The sequence below is a fragment of the Nuphar pumila genome, chromosome 6, assembly GCF_984573655.1.
Source record: "Nuphar pumila chromosome 6, dmNupPumi1.hap1.1, whole genome shotgun sequence".
In the NCBI taxonomy this organism is placed as follows: domain Eukaryota; kingdom Viridiplantae; phylum Streptophyta; class Magnoliopsida; order Nymphaeales; family Nymphaeaceae; genus Nuphar; species Nuphar pumila.
The window spans coordinates 118,804,818-118,829,835 of NC_143254.1; the positions used below are offsets into that span (position 1 = coordinate 118,804,818).

General features: G+C 36.1%; 1 protein-coding gene across 1 annotated transcript in view; it reads left to right on the forward strand.

Moving 5' to 3' along the window:
• The window catches only part of LOC149835901 (uncharacterized), a 74,333-nt gene that overhangs the window by 43,147 nt on the left and 6,168 nt on the right, over window positions 1-25,018 (forward strand). The window contains exons 5-11 of the mRNA XM_090008837.1: window positions 2,756-2,861; window positions 3,017-3,068; window positions 3,160-3,277; window positions 3,468-3,498; window positions 3,840-3,863; window positions 4,031-4,155; window positions 5,125-5,206. Coding sequence (XP_089864963.1) covers window positions 2,756-2,861; window positions 3,017-3,068; window positions 3,160-3,277; window positions 3,468-3,498; window positions 3,840-3,863; window positions 4,031-4,155; window positions 5,125-5,206 — 538 coding nt within the window. The remainder of the gene's footprint in view (window positions 1-2,755; window positions 2,862-3,016; window positions 3,069-3,159; window positions 3,278-3,467; window positions 3,499-3,839; window positions 3,864-4,030; window positions 4,156-5,124; window positions 5,207-25,018) is intronic.

The following is a 25,018-nucleotide window of genomic DNA, read 5'->3' on the forward strand; positions in this document are numbered from 1 at the left end:
GTGTAAAGGAAAGGTTCACAAATAATGCGTCCAAGGTCCGTTCATTTGTTATTTCAAAACACCATTTTTCACTGAATTACTAATGATTACAAGGCTTTCAAAATTTTCCTAAAAAGTTACAAGTCTGGGATTTTGGGGTCGTTACACTTTTTTCCTTATTCTCTTCTCTTCTTTTTCTTCCTCTTTCTCCTCTCCGCTTTTTTTTAAAAGGTTTTGCGAAGCGAAAAAAAGTTTTTGGGTTTCAGGTTGGGTCCAGGTTGGACCCGACTTGATCCAGGCCCAACACGTACCCGTGTCATGCCCGGTACCCGTTCTCGTGTCAGGCTATGTCTACACATGGGTATGTGGGCCATTTATCCGTGTCTATGTGATAGAGCATATAAATTATACTGCATCCAACCCAGAGTTACCAGAAGCTTCTTAAATAAGTGTCTCAATTCTCCCACACTTCTATGCTTTCCATATGCTTCATCTATTCTTCTTATATGTTCTTTCACTCTACTTTTCATGTTTTTTATTTTTTTCTCACGCTTCTCACTCACATCCACGTGTTTCTCTAAATTGGCAATCATTATTCTTAGATTTTATTGAAAATTTAATTCTTACACTAAAAAAATCATGAAATTTAAGAATAATCACTTTTATTTTAGTTTTTATTTGCATTTTATTTCGATTCTCATTCAATTCTTATATTGGTTTTTTTATTCCTCGCTTCTCGCTTCCTATACATTTCAAAATGCATCGCTTCTCGCTTCTGCTTCCTGTATCATTTCATGCTTCCGCTTCCTAGTCTGACAACCTTGATCCAACCCGAGGCTGATATTATACATGGTTTCTTGAGAAGTTGGCTTGTTGGCTTTTATTATCTCAATATAGGTTCCTCCATTCATGATAAAGGTTCACTGTTGCAAAAGCCCTATCTGCCCTACAGTTTCTGCCATAGTTCAAAAACTGGATGAACTGGATTAAGGCTCTGATTGGGAGCCGATGTTGGCAATGAGATGACAAATCCTGGATTTGTCAAACCCAGGATTTGAGAGCCTTAGGATTTGTCAAATCCTCGAGTTGTTTGGAATCCGTTTTAGGGTTCTGGCTGGAGTTGGCATCTCCTTACCAACTACCAGTTCCCAAATTGACAATGAAAACATGAAGTTATGAAACTGGTCAACTATGGTGAAATTTCTGTGACTCTTGTGCTACCGTAAAAGATGTTTTAAAAAAAAAAAGCCTTTTGAAAAAAATGATTTTTTACACATTACCCAAGGGTAATGTGAACCATAATGTATGATCAACGTACACAATCATCATTTTATGCCTATCAAGAAATATTATATTATCTTCATTGTAGTTCAATTCTGTCCAGTGAACAGGTCTTTACATTCACAAAGATCCCATACCATGTTTGAAAGTAGCAGAAAACAGGACATGGCGACCACAAAAATGCATGTTCAAAGATTTTTCTGAAAGCAAACTAAAAACTCTTCTGGTAGAAACACTGAATCCCATCATTTTTCTCATTATTTTAACCTTGAATCCTATGGCCACTTATTAATCCATAGGCTTTCAATTGATAAACTCACCATTTTCCAGCAGAGAGGCCTCAGAATATCAGCACCCACTTCATTGTTCTTGCTGCGAACCTCACTAGAAGGGTTGCAGGAGTTGGCAACAACATCGGGAGCCAGAGGGTTGTTAACGGGGAGAAGCAGGACCAGCTTGACCTGAATATAATCGTCCATGGTGACCCAATGCAGGGGAGGGTTGGGTTTGACCAGAACCTGAAGAAGAGACACTCATTGGAAAAGCGAGACATCGATCTCATAGAGAAGAGGAATAAGATGATGGAGATTGAGGGGAAGAAGGTTCCTTCAGAAATTGTGGCAGGTATGTGGGTAGGTGAGTAGGTCATGAAGAATGATGAAGGGGTGGGTGGCACAAAATGTATTTGCGCTCTGTTCCTCGACACAGCTTGCGTAGAAGCCATTGGTTTCAAACTCCGGTTTGAACAGGAGTACACCATGCTAATGTACCGTGGATGGTGATGAGAGTGGAGTTGAGGATGGATTTCATGACAACATCCTCTACAGGATGTAGTCAGAATCAGGATATGGGCGGGATTTGGCACTGCCAAACTCAGTCCCATCTCGTATTTGGCAAATCGGGGAGCCCAAACGAAGGAGGGAGTCAGTGAATCCGCTCCAACACTCACCCGACACTGGCTCCCAAACAAAGCCTAAAATGGACTGCTTGCATGATGAAAATGCTACTTATTCATGCTTACTGTTTCTATATTTTTTCTTGTGGTTTTTCTCCATGTTAATTTATTTAGTTTTGACAAGTTCAGTGTTTTTTGTTTTCCATTGATAGTTGCTTTTTTTCTTGGGCTAAATTGTAGAAAACATGTCCTTTCGATTGTGGTTTTCAGTTATCAAGACCATCAAGTGTCATAGGAGCTACCATCCTCATATTTTATTTTTTGAATTTATTGTCTGACAAAGATAAAAAACTGTTAATTGAAAGATCCAATATTCATTCTTTTTGTAGATGAATAACAAAAAGACACTTTATGCTGTGCACAATTTTCATATCCTATGATCACAGTGGTTCTTTAAAGATGCTATACTTATTCTTTGTTTTTTCCTTTGATAAGGATATACTTATTCTTTTGTATGTGATAATTCTCCATTTATTCTGCTATTAGTTGCTTCCTCTTTTCTATTGCAAAATTGATATTTTGTCTTAATTTTTTATCCAGAAATTGAGATGTCTCCAGTCCATTGCCTTGTTTCTCAAGCAACAAATGCTGTTTGTGGGGGTGAATTCACTGTGTGGCTTTCTTCGATTCAAGGATCAACTATACTGTATGGTTTGCTGATCTGCACATCTTCTGTTCTTGCTAAATTCTTTAAAATATTATTTTCAACAGCCAATTGATGCTACTTATCTCCTGATAAGTTCCTGCTTAAGTTCAAGGGTTATTTTATTTTTAAATGTGCAATAATTTGTTTGTTTGCAGGACTGCTGGTCTTCCTCAATATGGACAACTTGGCCATGGGACTGATAATGAGGCATGTGAACTCCTTTTCACTTCCATTTGTCGAATGCTTGTTTCCATGTTTGACTGAACACTGTAGGGAACCATATCACCCTTCTTTTCAGTACAATGCAAAGGATGGTTCAGTTAAACTTGCTTATGAACCACAACCTCGTCCACGAGCTGTAGCTTATTTTGCTGAGAAGATGATTGTCAAAGTTGCATGTGGGACAAATCACACAGGTTGCTGCTTAACACCAAATTCTTTTCTTTGCTCGATTATATCTTTTCAAGTATTTAGTTATTTCATGCTTAGATATTTTTGATGCATCATCTTTTGTAGCTTCAGTTAGATATTTAGAATATCTTGTTTATGAATATTTTTGGTACTCATTACTAACCTTTGTCATGATACTGCGTGGTATATATACAGTTGCGGTTGATTCAAATGGCTATGTTTACACGTACGTACCTATTAACCATATCTTCCTTTTTGATACCATAGAAATTGCATGAAAGTTTGTGCAACTTATTGGGCACACTTTTGTTACCATTGTCACATTTGCATTTGTTATAATTTATGTTTTGGGGTAAAATTGGAGCTCATCTTCTGAAGTGACATGGCTTTGCCAAATGCATATGGGCGCTTCAAAGCTTTCATTCACATTGGTGCATTTTTTTTCTGGCCATCATGTTAAGTAGCCTTGGATTCATGACTATTTATGCTAGATATCTTAACAAATCACACACCTATCATTTTCATACATGATCTGATTTTCTTGTTGTGATGTTGTTCCTGTTTCAGGTGGGGATTTGGTGGATATGGAAGGTATGGGTTTTAACATCTATTTTTCATGTCTTGTGCTGTGCATAAGTAATTAATTGACATTCATTATCTATTTTACCCTTGAACTTCTTTGGTCACTCTCTTGTTGTTTGTTCCTTCTTCCATCTAGTTTTGATTGTTGTGACAGTTTTGACATGCTTTCTTTACAGGCTGGGACATAGGGAGCAGAAGGATGAGTGGATACCTCGACTTATTGAAACTTTCCAAAGGCACAATGTGCTGCCTCCTTCTGCTATTGTTTCAGCTGGTTCAGCTAATTCTGCATGTACTGCTGGTATGCCATTACAATGCAATTTTGCCACTGCTTGACTCTGTAAAGTGACATATCTTGGTCAATTTTATATTTCTTTTTTTTTGGCTTGCTTAATTGCATTTATTTGTTGTTTGTGTGCTTATTTTGTTACAGGTGTGATATGATGACCCACATTCTGCTTACTGATTCACATGCCATGGCATTTCAATTACATTTGTTTTATTGGGATGACTCCATGGCTTTATGAAAGCATGCTATAGTTGGTAGGGACATAGAAATAATGAATATTGCATTATGAAAAAAGTCATCTTAATAACAACAGTGATGGATCTTAAGGTGTCTGACCACATAGCTGAAGTTAAGGTTTTCAGATGCTATAGTCTGATAACAGTGTATTCTAGTAAATGTGGGACCTTGTTCAAATATCGTTTTAGACATACAGCCTATTGCTAGGGATGTAGTCTGTTCGGATTCGGATGTGGCCAATACCATTTCCGACTAATCACATGTATGCTAAATGGATTTGAATTCGGATTCAAATGGTGAAAATCTCATAGAAAATCTGCCTTTTTACATGTAAACGGATTTGGATATCCGTCAAATCGGATATTCATCGGATTTGGTAGCAACAAATGAAAACCATATCCACATCCAATTATAATTAGATATGGTTTTGGCCCTAAATCCTTATGATCTGTGATAGGATAAAGGTTAAAGTCGGACCTCAAGACTTGAATCTTCATCCTCTTGGATAAGTGCCATATGTCCCTACAATCTACATTTCTATTTTCTACATATCATTGAAGCATTGTGCAGGAAATGGCATTTCATAATATCATGGGGACAAGAAAAAAGAATATCTTTATCCATTATCAACTTCAAAAACAGCTAGGAAGAATTTTGTGAGCATGTTCTTTCAGCACTATGTAAATATGCATGTAGGTTTTTTTTTCTTGATCATGATATTTGATGATAATTATGCATTTTTAGGTGGAGGGCAGTTGTACATGTGGGGCAAGCTGAAGATTACAGGCGATGAGTGGATGTACCCCAAGCCTCTTATGGACTTGAGGTTATTTCAAGATCTCCTTTTTTGTTTATGTTATTCAGTATATATATGTATGTATAGAATTTATGAATTTATTTTGATTGTTTGCTTGATTATTTTTCATTATTCTGTTCTGCTTATTTATTTTAAGCTTCTCAATGCATGTTGTCTAAGCATATTTTGTTGTTTCAAACATTTGCTTTTCCGAAACTTTGTGAAGCAGCTATAAAGTTATTGAAGTAGCTTCTGTGCAACTCATGAATGCAGCATTTGGTCTGAATCAATGTTGTCAGTATCAGTATCAGTATCGGCCCTGTATCGTTTGGTCAATGATTCAGATGAATTGGCCGATAGCCGATACTCAAGTGAATCATTCTGAATCGGCCAAAAAATAATTAAAAAATACGTGTCAATCAGAACGTGACACGTGTTAAAGTCATTAAAATAGTATTAGAAAAAAATGTAAAGTATTTTTTTTATATTTATTAAAAAATAGCCAATTCAGGGGTGAAACATATCGATTTTCTGCTGATATGATACGTACGGCCGATACAGCCCGATACACACCAATTCTGACAACATTGGTCTGAATAGTTTTTTATTTCATGTACTGAGGATTTTTTTATTTCCGTGGATGTTCATAATATAAATGGTAACTGGACCGACATCTAGACTTGGCTCTCAAGTGTCCCAACTTGCTTTCATGTCCAAGTATTTGTCAATGAATATTATGACCAATTAGTTCCAGTTTCACTTCCAGTTAGGCTCTGTTTGGGAGCTGCCAGTCAGAGGTAGCTGAGGAGGGAAGTATGAAATCCACAAATCCTGTGGATTTGGTACTTCCCACATGCCTGTTTGGGAGCACCTTCAAAATTCCGGCAAGCACTTGTGAAATCCATTTTTGAATTTTTTTGGGAGGATGTGTGGATTTCAAAGCTGCCTCTTCAGGTGCAAGTTTCCAAACAGATATTCGAATATGGTACTTCCCTTTTTTGAGAGGTTAAGGCTCAGACTTAGTTTTGACTAGGTTGACCTGTGACCCAGTGGTCTACTTATTCAAAATGCTTGAACTAGGTCCATGCAAATCATATATAATTGGAGTTCTTCATTTTGAGAACCGCTCTGCTTCTCATCTGGTCTTGACATTTTGAAATGGCCAGCCATTCCCAGGCACATCAGATTGCTTGTAATACGTGTGAAACTTGTGGATAATTCATGTAATTATGGGTAATGCTTGGGTGCTGGCCATAGGTGGGGAGTTCATGAAATTCGAAAGGTAAAAGCCGGCCCTCACTTCATGAAATTGGCAAATACTACCACCAGAGGAAGCATTTACCCTAGGGCTACAATTGTGCAATTGTCAACTCTGATTTTGGCTGCAGATGCAGTGGTTTTCTATGCATGTGGTTAAGTGAAGGTATTGGTAACAGATCCTTGGCCTCTGTTTGGGAGCTAATTGATCAAGAAGTTATCAAGGACATAGTCATCACATAAAATACTACCAAAAAATACCACCAACAAAAAGGGAAAAAATGAGAAAGAAAGAAACGAAGAAAAACTGTCATAAAAAGGACGCAAAAACTTGAACAAGAAACAGGACAAACACCATGCCTCTGCTTGAGATGTTACCTGCTTGAGATGTTCTGCATAGTAAGCACAACAGCCGGTAGTTCTGTTTCAGCAGAGAAGGGGAAAAGGAAATAGGAGAGCTGCTAGGGCTTCCAAGGTATCTCGTTGAAGTGATTAAGGAATTAATAAGGTAGGTGGGCATCAGAATAGACTTTGGAAATTACCACCTCCCTGTGGTGTCTGTCGGTTTGTGGATTTGGTGTCCATAAATGCACACCAAACACCCTTTGATACCAGTTTTCCATGCTCCCAAGCATCCGTTGAGTGCTGTAGATTCCACGCTTCTGCTCCGGGGTCCTCTGTCCGTCAACTTCCAAACAGAGCCACCTTACATTGTTTTCTAAATGCACAAAATGCAATTTATTTATGTAGTTAAATAGGAATCACATCAGACTCACATAAGTGATTGACTACTGATTTTTTCGTAGCACTTAAAACATTTACTTGGATGCCTGAGAAGTTCTTAAACAATTATTTTGCAGTCAACCTGAACTATATGATTGCTTAGTCTATAGAAAACGAATTACTGGTTAAATTCCATAAATCCCCTCGGATGTTCTCTTGTTCTGAGTAGTATTGAAATAGATTCTTGTATGTGGAAGGCAAAGCCATTAAAAAGAGTAGCTGCAATGCAAAATTACTTTTACTTACGGCTTAATACCTTAGTGTGCTGCTGCGCTAACACTTTGTAAGTGTGCATGTCACTTTTTTTCTTTGTTACTGTTTGTTCATTGTCCATTTCTGCCTCATGCTAGTCATGAGGATCATGCATAGGGATTCAGAAGGTCTGCATTCTGGTCGCACTTTTATGATCTCATAGTTAATGGACTGACTGATAATAGGCCAGATTCAGGTGTATCGTTAGTGCTTATTGTTTGTTTCCTATTACAATAAGCACAATCTTTCTAGAGTATGTGATTTGTTATTTTCACCAGTATCAGATTTTGGCCAAGCCATATTCTGTTGAGTGTGAATTATTGAGTCTGAACTACTCATAATAGGGCTTAAACTTTTATTTCACTTGGGAGGGATTCAAGTCTAGATATGTTCTTAAGTAGATCTATTTTTTCTTATCCATCAATCTCAACCAAACTAGAGAGATTATGTCTTTAATCATATATGCATGACAAGGCTTTTTATGTCAAAATGACAAGACTCTATGACATATCACCCTAATCTATGTCACATAGGTGCGGGTGCGGCACTTAAAAAAACTTGGACACAGGTGCGGGAGGGTATATATATATATAATTTATAACAGTTAACATCAGTAACACTATTTTTTTTTAAAGTCCAGATTTGAACATTTATGACCCTGTATACGTTGACCACACCCAGGGTCGGCTTGAATGCACCCGAGTTGCGTCGCCTCTACGTGGGTGCGGCACCCTGCTGGCCGAATCCCTGTGACATAGACCCTAATTAATCCGCAATTTGGACTTTAAGTTTTCCTCAATTCTAGTGATTTATATAAAAGTCATATAGAATTCCTTATCTGTCCAAGTGCTGTAAAATGTGTCTATAGTGGGAACATATTTTTAAATAGTTAAATTATAAGTAATTTTCTCTCGGTCCTTTGAAACAATATAATAATATGTTGTTAAAATAGCCTTTTTTCTTAAAATATAATTCCAAATAAATACCTAAGATTTAGAGGTGTAATGGAATCATTTGCAATTTTGAATTTTGCACTAAAACCTTGGAGTTGACTCTTTATTATTCAAGAATTTGAATTTTTAACTATTTTTAATGGTATTAAATAAGGGGTATTTGCTTATTTACACTTCATGTCTTAATTAAATAAAGAATAAAAATAAATAATTGTAAATGAGGACATATACTTATAATGTTATCTTGGATCCATTTGCTGATCTACATCCACCTCCCCCCCACCCCCCCAACCATCTTGCTGCCTTAGGGCCTCAAGAAGGGCTAGGAGTAAGGGTGTCGAGACAACTTGAGGAGCTTCACATCACCAGATAAGTAATTAATTATAATTTTGTTTCAATTTTCTTTCTTAAATTAGTTTTTTATACAGTTAATTATAGTTTTGATAGTAGGGGTCAAGTTTTGTAAGTAGATAGTTATGACTTCATAAGTAGAGGATATTTTTCTTAAATTAGTTTTGTAAGAAATTATGATCTTGATAATTAGGATTAAGCTGTCATAAATTATTCTTCTTATAAATAATTAATCATAATTTCTATAATTAAAGCTAGCATTTCTGAAATGAGTTTCATGATAACCATAAATCTAATAATTACAGTTAAAGTTTGTCACAAGTTAATTTTCTTCTAAGTAACTGATTAATTATAACTCTTGAAAACTAAGTACCTTGTGTTTTGAATGTTTAAAAGTTAGTCCTTTTTCTTTAGTAGTACACTTGGTATAGTAAACAGTTGATTGCAACTTTCATATTTTCTCAAATTACTAGTTTTTCATGAATCACAAAGTTTGTTGCCTTTTATTTGGTTTAACAACTTTTTTCAAGTTGAACTAATTTTCTAAATTGTTTGGAAAATCAATTATTTGTTTAGTTGTTTCAAAATATAATTATTTTATGAATTTGATCATTGTTTGAATTGAATGCACGCAAATTTTTTTGTTGATATTACCCTCTTTGAGTTTATCAAAATTTGTTAGGTTTGGAGAGAGATGAGACCAGTTATGTATTTTAGAAATCGGATATAGCATTGAAAATCAAATGAAAGTTTTAAATGACTTGAAATATTTGATTTTGAAATAGTATTGTTTCATACTGAGAAATTTAATAGGTGTAGCAAGAATCTAGAGCGACACAAGATACTTCGACAAGGATATCAACAAGGAAGTCACGTGTCTTAACCTATAGTTTAGTCATTTAGTTTGCCAGTTTTATCTCTTGGAAAACATTGTAATCATTCGAAAGTTGTATTTTAACTTCTATTAAAAATTGTAATGAAAGTTGAGATTAGATAAAGTTGTATAAAATGTTCTTTAAATATTCATATTCTTTTTTTTATAAAGTTATGCCAGGTTTATTAAAGACTCAAAAGACAGAAATGAACAGCCCCTAGTCAAATCCTAAGACGTGACCACAGGTCTGTTTTGGTGCGTGGCAGACTTGATCAAGCTAGTCGCTTCCAGGATTTTAACCATATTTATCTCTTTATAACTCAAACTAATCAACAACAGTGTACATTAGCGAACAGAACATGGCAACAGCCTTATTCAGCCATTGAGCTTGAACCTCTATCTTGATTTCATCTTCCTTTCATCCAAAACAAGTCAATCCATGACATCTCCAATATTATCTTATCTGACTCTTGGACCAATCTGAACTCATAGTACCAGATTTGCTAGGGTATATATGCATCTATGTCACATGGGTGCTGGTGCAGGTGCGGTGGTGCGGCAAAAATAAAAAACTATATATATAAAGTCCAAAAGTTGGACATAAATGACCCTGGGTGCGTTGACCACACCCAGGTTCAGGTTGACCGCACTGGGTGCCGCACCCACCCGCATCGCGTTGACGCGGGTGCGGTACCCAGTTGGCCGAGTCCCTGTGACATAGATATGCATTTATATGTTAAGAATGTTAAAAAAATGGCATGTATATATAAGGGTATTTCTGTGCTTTGTATCTCATAAATGTGTGTTGTATTTTACCCTTATAGTCAAGGGCATTATTATAACAGATTCATATATATATATATATATATATATGATGGGACATGACCAGCACATACACAACCCACTTTTAGATTCTTTCCTCTAAGTTCTCCTTTCTTCTTCTCTCTCACATTTGTGTGGTAGCCAGGTAAAGTTCTGCAGGTCCATTTCTATCATGGTATCAGAGTAGGACAAGGATAAGACCCGGTGAGATCAAAGCTGCTGATTATTAAAAAACAAATTTTCCCAGGTAAATTTCTCCATACCTACTCTTTATTCTTCTTCCTTTTTCTACCTTCTTTTACCTTTTTCTTTCCTTCCTTTTTATTCATTCATTTTCAATCATTTGTCTTTCTTGTATACCCAAAAAAAATCTGTTGCTGTTCATTGCAACACCTAACCTGATTGCAGCAGTCACCAACCACCTTGATTAAGTGCAGTCCTCAAAAAATATTTTCAAAGGGGATGCATTTCTTTTCTGAAAAAGGGGCCAATATCAAACATTGTCGTATTGGGTCAAAAAAATTTCTGTATTTACAACAGAATTACTTCTTGCCTTTATTTCTCCAATAAATCTGGTCACATCTTCCTTGTTAGCAAATCTCTTGTTGCCTTTATTCTGTTATCTCCGTATTCATTTTCTTTCTAATTTACTTCTAATCTTCCTTTCCTTTCTTTATTTCCTTCCTCTTATCTTTCCCTACAACTATCATATTGTTGTTTACTGCAGCAATTGACTTTCTTGTTTGTGTATCTTACTTTTCCTATTTAATTCCTTCATCTATTCTTCTTCATTTTCTCTTTCTTTATCTTTAGCAACTTTGCTTTTAAAATACTGCAGGTTACAACAAGCAAGGCGTTTTGCTGCATATTTCCTGCACTGCTGATTTCACTGTCTCCCTTCAGTGATTCTTCCGTGGCTTCTTCTTCTCCACTTAATTCCTCGTTCCTCAATCAGCTTGTTACCGATAAGCTGAATGAAAATAATTTTCTTACCTGAAAAAATCAAATAATTCTGTTTATCAGCAGCCATGATCTCATGGGGCATCTTGAGGGAACTGAGCCCATGCCTTAAGAATTTGTGCCCTTCCACTCGAGGGTAAGAAGAGTCAGGAATCAGAGGAGACTCTTCCATCACAACTACCCTCACTTGTTCGGAATCCCCTTTTCGTTTCATGGAGGAAAAATTACCAAACCGTTGTAGCCTTCATCACAACTACTCTATCTCAAGAAGTGCTTTTGCACATTCCCACAAGCGTGTCTGCACGAGATCTATGGCTCATCCTGCATAATTGGTTTGAGCAAATCTATGTGCCCAAGATATATCACTTGAAGTCAGAATTTGGGGCTTTACAAAGAGGTAATTTCAGCCCATTCGAGTTTCATAATAAGCTCAAAGTTGTATCAGACCTGCTTGATGCCATAGAAAGTCCTATTTCCCATGAAGTTGTTTGTACTTGGACCCTTCGAGGATTAGGTCCAGAATACATGTTTGTGGCTATGTACGTGGGACAAAGCCCAAGACCCTTGTTTGACAAGCTGCATTCAATGTTGTTAGAGTTTGAATCTATCTTCCGTGTTGCGTCCAAGAAAGAACAACATAGCAGTCATGAAGTCCTCATGGCTGCCTCTTTTCTTCGGTCAAATTCAAATGCAATAAGATCTGGGCGGCGTGGAAAAGGATATGGGGGCAACAACTTTCAAGGGGGCGGTGGCCTCCTTCCTATCCTTGGTAGTGGACAGCGCGGCGCTCAACCAAATCTTATCTGTCGGATGTGTGGTAAGAACGGGCACAACTGCTCCGATTGTTATTGGCGGTATGTTCCTACCTACAGGCCTCCCAATGTACTTTATCTACCCCCGTTTTAGAGCATATTTACCATCTCCTTCATCTTCTGGATTTCCACCTCATGGTGGACAAGGGTACACTCCATCTATTGCCAGATTGAGTCGTGATATCAATGCTATGAGCATGTCTTTCAGCCAAGTTGGATTTCAGCATAGTGCTGCTGGGAATTTGCCACATAATACTGCTAATCCAAACACTTGGGCTGCTGGCCAGCATGTTCCAACTTGGGCAGCAACATCAAATGTTAACTCTCCGATACAAAACACTTGGCTGGTTGATTCCGGTGCAGCCTATCATGTCACAGGAGACTCTGGTAAACTCTCTAGTCTTACACCTTATTGTGAAAATGACATCATTATCACAGGAGTTGGTAAACACCGCCCTATTACGCACGTAGGAACTGCAAATACTCCTACCTCTCATGGGGTTCTTAATCTGTTTAATACCTTTTTTGTTCCCAATATTCATCAAAATCTTATTTTTGTTTCTCAATTGATTGATCAAACTAAATCTCACATTGTTTTCTCTCCTCTTTCTGTGAAAGACTCTCTTACGAAGGAAACCCTTGTTTAAGTGAAAGAGTCAGACACCTTTATGTCATGAATGAAGCTCACCAAAATCCCAACAGTGAATCGTTTCTTCTTGTGTCATATGTAATCAGTCCCAATAATAAAGAAGTCCAACTGTGGCATCACAAGCTTGGACATTGCAATTCTCATTTTTATTCAAATTCTATGTAATAAAGGTCTTATTCTTTTAAAGGATACGGCTTCAAAAGTGCCCTTTTTATGTTTCAAGTGTCTTATGTAAAAGTCATGAATTGCTCTTTGAATTGGTTAATAAATGAGCTTCATTCCCATTTGAATTGGTTCATTTTGATGTGTGGGGCCCAACTCCCATTCTTTTCTATGTCTAAATCCAAGTACTACGTTATTTTCATTTATGATTTCACAAAGTATACTTGGATTTATTTCTTAAAACATAAAGATGGAATCTTTTAAATCTTTCGGAGATTCAAGTCCTATATTGAAACTCAATTTTCTAGAAAAATTCTTCATTTCCATTGTGATAGTGGTGGTGAATACATTTCTTTCGCTTTTATTGATTATTTGCATGAAAATGGTATAATATGTGAAATGTCTTGCCCGAAAACCTTTCAACAAAATGGGGTGGTTGAGAGAAAGTATCGTAACATAGTTGAGACAACATTAACGATGCTACTAGATTCCAGAGTTCGAAAGGATCTTTGGACAAAGATTTTTCATACAACCTTGTATTGCATCAATAAAATGCCTCTAGCGAAGCTATGAGGAACCTCCTTTTCTCTTCTGCATGACAAGCACCCGAACTATGCGCTTATGCGAGTCTTTGGGAGCAAGTGCTTTGTCCACATCCATGCATCATTACGAAACAAACTTGCACCTAATGTAACACCACAATTTTATAAACTGGAAAAATTTAGGATTTCTTTTTTAAATACTTATCGCTTTTAGGGTACATCGAAAGACTCAGATTAATTTGAAAACCGATTCAAGTATTGGGTGGGTTACAATCTCCAACACACACATGCAAGACTAAAATTAATTTAATCAAACCATACATTTAATTCAAGACATATCAAATCCTGAACTAGTCTCATAATCGATTAGAGTTTACATTTAAATCAAAAGTTCAAATCAAATAAAGTCTAAATGCTACTGTAGAATCTAATATGGCGCCATGGGAAAATCTGTGAACGATCTGGTGCAGCCTTGAGCCTCCCGTCCTCACAAGCTAGCCTCATTGGTTACCGTAATATGCGTCAGGCCGGCAGTAGGATTATTTCAACTCATAGACATAAAGAGAAATAAACCACATAAGTCTTGCATTTTTTACAAGAAATCAAAGCACTCATAACGCAGATTATGACATAGCATAACAACATACATATCTTGATTACAATATCTATAATCACAATAGACATACCGGCATTCACAAACCTCTCTTACTCACCGATGAGAAATTAGTAATCAAGATCATAAAATTCAAATTTGCATGCAGACTCGACAAATGTGCATGAAATCCATATTATAACCAATTAAAAATATAATGTTGTGAACCACCCGAACACATTATTACACTGTTATGCTTTATTACCCGGGGGTACACTCCAAGGACTCTACTTCAACTCATCTATCACAAGGGGTGTATATTTAATTGTGTATTTTATTTTTCCAAGGATGCAAAGTGTCTAAACTACCCACTAGAGCGTCTTGTGGCCATGATAACATCATAGTGGTCCTTGCGGAATCCTGATTCCTACTCTGCAGAGTGAAGAACTACCCACCTAGGCTTCTTTGGTAGCCTAGTTTCCTACAACTGACAACTGGGAACCAGGAGACGTTTTTGCTCTTCGAAAACACGTGGTTAGTCGGTCGTGTGTATCTTTACCCTCTCAAAGGTAGGACTGGATTCAAATGGGCTATTGGGCATTCATGACAATGGGCTCATTAGTAAACTCGGTGCGCTAAGCACTGGGCTCTTAAGTCCTAAGTTCCACTCTTGGTAACCCATTATGATGCCTCGCTAGGCTTAAGCCCAATACCTCTACATCTGCTCTAAGGTACCATTAGCTCACTAAGATGGCCTATTCGAAAAATTCATAGGTAACACCCCCACATACACTCCAAGGTAGCCCTGATCTCTGCCTCTTTAAGGCTGATATGTGTGTAATGAGTATGTTACCCCTTTTTAACTTACCAGATGCACCTTGGCACCTGACCCGACTCAGTTGTGAGCCAGTGTATGCATGCATTTCATGGCTTACTACACTAACAAACTCTTTGATTCACACATGCAATCTAAACCTACATAATATGAACCACACACCTATGCAACAAACTTATTTATGCATTGCACCCACACGGTTCATCTAAGTGCCTAAACCCCATAGGCTCTCATGTGGACTAACATGCATTAGTGCATAATAAAAACAAAGTACTCACATGTCACATGGATATAAATTCTATATCATAATCCAACCAATAAGAACATGCAGGCTAAACTTTACTTATGTCTAAGCAAAAACATATAACTTAAAAAATGGTTCACTAGTCAAAACACACATAACATTCAAGTTGTGCACGAAAACATTTCTCTACTATCCATGGCTCGACAACTTCCTCTACAGAGCTCACATAGGCCCAACAAAAATTCAGGACATAACAGGGAATGCCAACTTTTATCTCCAAGTGAAAGCTCGGAAAAATTCCATCCCAACTGTCCGTAGAAATTTTTGGACCGTAGTGTGTTTTTCTGTATTGACCATACAGGTCAGAACTCAGTTTTCAAAACATTTTTTTTAACAATTCATAATTCAACAATCAAAATCTGACAACATTTTTTTTGATAGTTCGACTCAACGGCTTTCCAATGAATCAAATTTTGTTGAAAAACTCCCTACCTTAGATTTTCTAGATTTTCTGCATTGAACCTTGTCCGGGCGCAGTTCATATTCTGAATTTCTGCAAAATCCCGAAACTCACCCGAATTGGGCTAGCTTCTGGGCCTCACAGGTAAGGCTTGAAATTTGTGTTTTATTTTTCTCTAATTCATTGTCGGGTCGAGTAGACCTTGTCCGAAAATCAGACTCATTCGAGTTAAACTTGATTTTCTGGATTTTTCTTCTTCCAGTCTGCCCAAAATAGGTCCTGTGCACAAGACAACAAATCTGCTGCCTGTTGCAGCATCTGTTTGGGCCACTTCCGAACACCAAATGGATCTTGTTTTTTCTTGTGATCTCTCCTACGTGTGTCTAAGGTCTCCATAAATTTTTACGGCTGTCGGACATCGTTTCTAATTTATGTGATTTTTCTACTGACTCTGGTCGGATAGAAAAATCACTGCTGTGCGAGACCACAAAATAGCACATAACGTATTGAACTAATTTCATGTTCAATCATGATAAAACACATAAAAATCATTAAGAAACCTATAATTTAACATCTAATATTCATGTTTTCAGTGTGATCAACATGCTTATGAGGTATGACAACAAAAATCAGCCCTAAGCATGATCATGCTAAAACATGCTTTCAAAACAAAATATGAGCACACATGAAACCTAATGTAAATAAACATAAAAAACTCATTAACCTGCTAAGGATCATCATATAAACCATAAGATATGCTAAAACATAAACCAAGTAGCATGAGTTTAATGGAGAACAATAGGTTTTGACACAACTCACACATTTTTTTGGCTAATCCTTAAAAGAAACCGTACTTGAGTACTAAAACCTAGTGTTTTTTTCAAAAAAAAAAAAAATCAAATTTCAATCCTTGTAAAATCTTTGGAGATGTGTTGATATGATCTAACCTTAGATCTAATCGAACCCACCACGAAAAACACATGATCTATGCGTTATATCCTATCTATATCTAAAAGTAGGAATAACTCTACCTCGTATGTGCATGTATAGGTTCTCACACCTTCGTCGCCTGTTGCAAAACTTCAAACCTCTATGCTGAGAGAGAGAGAGAGAGAGAGAGAGAGAGAGAGAGAGAGAGAGAGAGAGAGTTTTCCTCTATAAAAGGAGATAAAAGAGGAAAAAAAAGCCTCTTTTTGATGAGAGGTGGTTTCCTAACCGCTTTCTTCTCTCTAATGTGGGCCCTGGTCTATTTCCCAAAATGTAGGGAGGTGGTTCCTTAAACTACCTCTCATCTCTATCCTGGTGGGCCCCACTAGGGGGTCGACCCACTATTCTCTCTTTCTCTTTGTTTTTTAACCCCACTAACCTAATTAACCAAGTAACTAACCTAGTTACCATGTGGGGTCCACTAGGGGGGCGTCCCAACCTCTTCTGGAATCCTCTATTAAAATTAATTAGTTAGTTAATTTGAATTCCATTTACATTATCAGGAAAAGAGAGAGTTACCAAACTCTGGTAACTTTTCTATTTTACTAAATCTCCTAATTAACTTTATTTAGATAATCATTTTAAATTTCAAATGTTATGGGACCCACCTGAAAAATCTCTATGCATTGTGGACTCGCCACTTGGCATAGCGAAGGTGTAAAAGACCATTATACCCTTGACCACCTTCACACTCTCCGTGGGCCCCTACATTGACATGTGGCACCCCTAAGGACTGAGAGTGACCCAGTGGGCCCCATACGTTACTTAATTTCAGATTTAAACTAAATAAATCTCCATACTAAACCAAAGTTAAATCCAAGTTAAATTCACTTTGAAATTCAAACTAAAATCGGGTTACACGTATAAATTCAAATCCAACTTTTGCTTTCACTGTAGATTCGAATTAGGCATAATTTTAAACTCAATTTAAACAAGATTAATAATTTAAATTAAACCCTTGAATTTTGCTTGAATTTAACCCAAATTTATTCTAAATTTTGCTCGAATTTAAAAGTTATATTAAACGAATTTTTGCAGGTATTACACTTAAGTCACAAGAGTGCCAATTTGTTGGATATGATGATGAATATCTTGGATATAGATGTTTCAATCCTGTTTCTCAGAAATTAGTCATCTCAAGACATGTTTTCCATGAAGATGATTATGTTTCCAGCATATGTGCAGAAAATAAATATGATGCAACAGATTTTAGGTCATTTTGGCCGATTTTCCATATTTCACCATTACAAAATACATCTGCAGCTAGTGAGAGTACAATTTGTACTCCCATGGTGGCGTCATCTGGAGAAGTAAACAGATCTGATCATAACAGTTTAGATCAACAAACTGCATCAACTTTTTCAGTTTTTTCCTCGAGTCTACACTTGTAAGAAGGACGCACAGCCGTCTACTATGCTAGACGAACCAGCTGCACCTCTCCACTCAAGTTCTGAAGATAGTTTGCAGCTCATACACAACAGCCCGTGTGTTCAATCTGAATGTGAAATCTCTACTTCAAGTCCAACTTCATCTGCTGCTGCTCCAGAGTTAGTTACAACTGAAAACAGTCCATCATCTCCTACTCCTCGATTGTGTATTTGAGCTAGACATCCTTCACAACGATGGGTTTCGTATGTTACCTTTACTGCAAAATTTCAATTGTTTGCAGCAACTCTCGTTCATCAAAAGGAGCCACAATTCTATCATAAGGCATGCCAGAATCCCAGATGGGTAGACGCTATGAATGAAGAAATTTCAGCATTACATGAATGTCAAACATGAGATGTAGTTCCAATTTCCAGAGATAAAAAAATGTTGTGGTCTGTCATTGGGTGTTCAAAATTAAGTACAAGAGTGATGGGAGCATTGAATGTTATAAAGCATGGTTAGTGGCAAAAGGGTACACTTAGGAGCGTGGTCTTGACTCCGAGGAAACTTTCAATCTTGTGGAACGTATTGGCACAATGTATAGTCCTTTCTCTTGCTGTAAATTATGGATTCATGCATCTGTAAAATGTTAGAATAAGCCTACAAATTCAATATTTACTAGTAATTTGGAATAGAATTAGCAACAACCAATTAATTGCCAATTATCCTATGAATTCTTAAGGTTAAAAATTGACAATATTTATGGGGGCATCTTTACTTCTATAGGCAAATTTGGCGCGAATTCGTCCTTGGTATGCACAAATTGATGGCTTTGCAAGTTATTTTGTTCCACATCTTTTTGAATAAATAAGTTCAATGGAAGTACTGTAAGGTGCCCAAATTATAGTTCTAGATAGGAACAAGTGGAGAAACATGACTTGTAAAGTGGACCTACAAGTGGAGAAACATGACTTGTAAAGTAGACCTATATATATATATATATATATATATATATATATATATATATATATAGAGAGAGAGAGAGAGAGAGAGAGAGAGAGAGCACATATAAAAATAAATTATATGTATGAACAATACGTTATGCGTGTGTGTAGAAGTGCACGACATCAACACCATGATATGTCAACATAGACTTGGGTATACTAGGTGTTTTAAAGTGCCATGTTACATAGCTCTTCAGTCTATTTTGGCTCTTGTTATAATTGATTCATCCTTAAAATGTATGTATCTCTAGGTTCTCCATGGAAACAACAAATTTCGAGAACTGCAAAGAGAAGAAAGACCACTCATTGGAGAAGGCGGAGAAAACGATCAATAAGATTGGGTGCATCTTTAAATTTTTTTGAAATATTATATTTACAATACTATCATTAACATGACATTTTCTCAATAAATTCATTGGCAAAAATTAGCTTAATTTTTAATTGTCTTAATTTAAAGCCATGAGTGTTAAAATGTAAATTGTAACATATATATAGAGAGATATATTTATTACCTTTTTTATTTTTTCTTTATTTTATTCTTTCTTCATTATATATTTAGTTCAGTTTGAACTAGATATATAATCTAGTAAAGTTCTTAGTTAGAACTTGACTAGGTTCTAGCCGTTGGAGGACTAGAGTCCAACGGCTATAATAAGAGCCATTGGACGAGAGCCATTGGACTAGAGTCCAACGACTCTTTTTGGGAGAGCTAAAAGTGAGCTCTCCCCATTCCATTCTTCTTGTATAAATAGGGATGAACCCCTCCATTGTATGTATCAATGCTTCTTAAGCATTTTGTTATCAATAAAGATTTATTATTTCATTTTTGTGTTCTTCCTTTTATACCCTTTTATGGGTTTTGCTTGAAGTGTCTTTATAGATACTCTTTTGGTGGATTCAAGTGCTTTTGTGGAAGACCACCATTTCATTACATGGTATCAAAGTTGTGGAGATCTTAGATCTTGAAGAGCTTTCGTCTCGTTTTTCATGCCTCACTTGCAAAAGGTATTTCATCACCTTGTTCTTGGCTCAAGAAGATTCATTTGAAGAAAGAAGGCTATTGAAGAAACTTTTGCTACAAAAATTTGTATTATTCATCCTCTCTTTTATACTCTTTTCTCTTTCTCTTTTCTCATCTATTCCTTTCTCACCCTTGTAAAAGATGGATGACATTGATAAGATCACCATCATACCCATGAAGCTAAATGATACTAATTATGTAATGTGGGCTTCGATTATGAAGCAACACATTTGGGGAAAAGGGTTATGGGGTATAATGGATGGTTCCGATTCGGAACCTAAACTATCTCTCACCAAAATAGAGGGTGATAAAGAAGTTCCTCTAACAGAAGAGGAGAAGAGCAAGGCGTTAGCCACTTATGAAAAGAAATGGAAAGAGTGGAGGATAGGGCATGCAAAAATTATGTCATGGCTAATTAATAGCATAGACATTAAAAAATGCTCTAACCTTGCTAAGTTCGAACATGCCGATAAGTCTTGGGAATACCTTAAAAATATGTATTCCCTTAAAGATATTAGACACGTGTGCAATTTACAAGACAAAGTTCGGACAATGACTCAAAAAGATAAAACCATTCAAGAATATTACAATGAGTTGTCCGAACTTTGGGAGAAACTGACTCTTTTAGAGCTAAAATGACATTGTCCCGAAGACATTGAGCTCCGTAAAAAACAACTTGATATGGAATATTTTTATCAATTTATAAACAGTTTAAGACCGAAATTTGAGTTGACTAAATCAACTCTTCTTCATCGAGGAAAATTTCTCTCTATTGTTGATACTATAGAGGAAAATATAATTAGAAAGAATACTCCAAAACCAAATGATTATTCCGTTCTAACTGTGTCTAAACTGGGTAACCATGTACACTCTTATAGGCCACCTCATTTCAATAAACAAAATGGTGACTTTGACAAGAGAAAAGTTATTTGCGACCATTGTCATGAACCAGGGCACTACAGGCCTCAGTGTCCTAAACTCAGAGAGATAAGATAAAAGAGAGTTGCGACTGTTTGATCAGAACCCAAAGATCAAGATGCACCGGTTTCTATGGCTCAATTAATGAAGATTCTCCAACCCCTTATCAAAGGAGCTTCCTCATCTGAACCCTCAAGTGGAGTATCTATTTCATCATTTTCTGATCTATGTAACTTTCCTTGGCTTCTTGACTCTGGTGCTTCTTTTCATATAACCCCAAATGACAATAGCTTATCCGAATGTTTCAAAGATAAGTCAAGTGTGTTAAAAGTTTTTACAGCTGATGGAACCTCTCTTGAAATAGAAGGAATAAGAAATTTTGAAAGGTCCATAAAACTAAGAAATTTTTTATTCCAGAAGTTAGATATATTTCTAAACTAAATTTAAATCTTTTATCTGTTTCTCAAATATCTGATTATGGATGTAATGTCTCATTTTCTTTTCATGGTTGGGTACATGATCGTCAGTGAGGAAAGCTGATTAGGGAAGGCTATAAAAAATGACTCTATTACATGGATTTTTTGGAATTGCCTAAAAATGCTTTCTGTTATAATATTCATAAAAAAAGGTTGGATTTGTGGCACAAAAGACTTGGTCATCCTCATATGGCCAAAATTCAATATTTTCCTAGTCTTGGAAAATTTTGTAATTCTAAAAATTGTACTTATAAAGATTGTATTTTTGGCAAAATGAAAAGATTACCATTCCATGATAGAACTTTTGTTTCTTCCAGACCACATGAATTAGTACATTCAGATGTTTAGGGTCTTGCACTAATTATTTCAAATGGTGGATTTGCATATTATGTCATTTTTGTTGATTTTTGTAGTCCTACCTGGATTTACTTCCTTAAACATAAATCAGAAGTCTTTTCATACTTTCAAACATTTCATAACATAGTTAAAAACAAATTTAAAAATGATATATCCATTTTTCACACAGATTCATGGAAGAATTTATGTCCAAAGAATTCAAAAACTATTTCAGTTTACATGGCATTACGCATCAAAGGTCTTGTCCATATACACCGCAACAAAATGGATTGGTCGAACGTAAACATCGACACATCATGAAAGCAACTAGGACTTTATTAATAGCAAATCATGTTCCAAAGGAATTTTGGGTAGAAATTGTCCTAAATGCTACCTATCTTATTAATTGAATGCCATCTTCCTCTTTGAAAAATATAACTCCAATTGAAAAACTTGTGAATCTTTCTTCGGATTACTCTAAATTGAGAGTGTTTGGATGCAAGTGCTTTGTTTTCACTAACAAAAATGACAAACTCTCTCCCCGTACGATTCCCTGTACCTTTTTAGTATATGCCTATAATCAAAGAGACTATAGGTGTTTTGATTTTCAAAATGAAAATCTGTGTATTAAGAAATGTATCTTTCCTTAGGAAAGAAAGCTTCTTTGATTTTGAAAAACCTAAGTCACTGAATATTCTTTCCTAATAGATTTGATCTCAAAACCTATTGAATGTGATCTTGAATGTGACTTTGGCAATGATCAAAGTACTATTGATTTCGAACACAATGATGACAATGAAGAATAAATCCATAGGGATGTTAGTTTATAATATTCTAGACGAAGAGAGTCAAATCTTCCATGTGCACTAGAAAAATATTTCGAAGTATCCACCAGAAGGTCATCCTGAGTTTCGAGGCCTCCTGATAAAATTATGTCCTATGAATCATTTTCACCCACATATAGAGTAGTTATTGCATTAATACACTTATATGAAAGAACCATTATCGTACTTTCAAGTCAAAAATCATGTAGAATGGGTAGAAGCCATGAAAACTGAGTTGGATGCACTTGAAAAGGCTTCTACTTGGACTATTCAAGATCTTCATTTAGGTAAGTAACCTATAGGCTATCGATGGATTTACAAAGTTAAAACCAAGAGTGATGAAACTCTTGAAAGATGTAAAGCCCGACTAGTGGCCAAAGGCTATGCCCAAGAATGTGGCATCGATTTTGAAGAAACCTTTGCCCCAGTTGATCATATGACCATTGTCAGAACCTTAATTGCCTTGGCTTCCATTAGAAAATGGTCCATATTTCAAATAGATGTCAAAACTGCGCTTTTTAAATGAAAACCTAGTTGAAGAAGTGTATATAGAAGCCCCACCTGATATTAGTATCCCTAAGGGTAAAGCTCTTTGATTAGAAAAAGCTATTTTTGGCTAAAACAAGCACCAAAAGCTTGATATGATAGGTTTAGTCATGTTATGTTTGATATTGGTTTTCAATCCTGTTTGACTGACACTGCCTTGTTTATTAAGAATTCTGATGCAGGGATTATAATACTTCTTCTCTATGTGGATGACATGATCATCACCGGAGGCGATAAACAGGGAGTTGATAACATCAAAAAACTTCTTAAAACTCATTTTGAAATGATTAATTTAAGTTTATTAAGATATTTTATAGGAATTGAAGTTGCTTATTCCTCCTCCTGGGTATTTAATGTCTCAATCTAAATTTGCTTTTAATATTGTTTATAGGTTTGAAATTACAGATTATAAGAAAGTAGATACTCCATAAGTTGTCAATGTTAAAATGAGAATTGATGATGGTAGTGTTGTGAAAAGCATTGAGGCGTAGTAAGGCGCTCCACCAAAATCTGAGGCGAGGCCTAAAGCGTAAGCCTCAAAGTTTTTTTTTTAAAACTTAAAAAAACTATAAAAAATATCTAAAATTATAAATAAATAAATAAAATCTTTATTGATGAAGCAACAACCAACAAGAAATAAAAAATCTCAAATAAATACTGAAAAAATATGAGATTAACATGTAAAAATAACATTAATGCAACAACTTGATCTATGTAAGTATCTAAGAAATAAAACATGAGCATTTATTAAATAAAAAATTAACATTAACAACAAAATGCATATTAGCATTAACAATATCATGTCATAATTAGAAAATGCATTTTAGCATTAACAACCAAATGTTAATGCATGTAATTGCATGACTTGATTTTACCACTAAAAGGGTTTTACGTCACATTCTAGAAGAGATTATTGCTGCTATGAAATTGAATACATTGAACAAGTTGACATAGTGATATTAATTTTCTGTGAAACGAAGCAACTAATCTTAATGACTTCATTAACGTGGTTGCTTTGAGTGTCTGTTAGATTGCAAATTGGTGAACCTGCTACTACGGGTGTCAATGGATTGGGTATGACCCGATCCTGACACATATTGGATCTTATAGGGCCAGGGTTGGGTTGTAAAGAAGGGATTCTGATTAATTATTCAGGTTGGACCCATGAGGTCCGATTATTATATGAGTTGGGTATGGTTTATAAAATTTTATACCAAACCAGGTCTCACCGGAGTTTCAGTTAAGATTTTCAAATTTTCAAATTAAAATAATTTAAAATATTATTTTGCCAGGTATGGACTGGGTCTAGTTTATGTAATTTTTATCGGATCTGGGTATATTTTTTCTTATAAAAATCCAGTTAAACCCAAATCTTGATATGATACCTACATTACTTAGTTAGATTCAAGTTTGTTCCCACTCATTTTAACATAGGTCCAACCCATTGACACCCCTACCTGGCACTGCCTGTGCATTTATCATGCCCTTTTTTTTATATTTACACATAGAAACCATCCCTAGGATTAGAGACCTAGTTGGCTTTGTCGGACGTACTTACGGTTAGCGGGCTTGAACAAGGTAGTAAATGCCCTTTTTACTAGCGGCTTAGTTAAAACTGCGTAAAAAACCCCTCATTTTTGGTCAAATGAGGGCTTTGACCTTCATTTGACTAAAAAAATTGAGGCGTGTACGCCTCGGCTTGAGGCGCGCCTCGCGCCTTGAGGTGCACGCCTCGGGGCTTTTGCGCTTTGTACATGCGCCTCAAGGCATAAAGCCCCTCGCCTTGAGGCGAGACACGCTTTTTGCACGCCTTG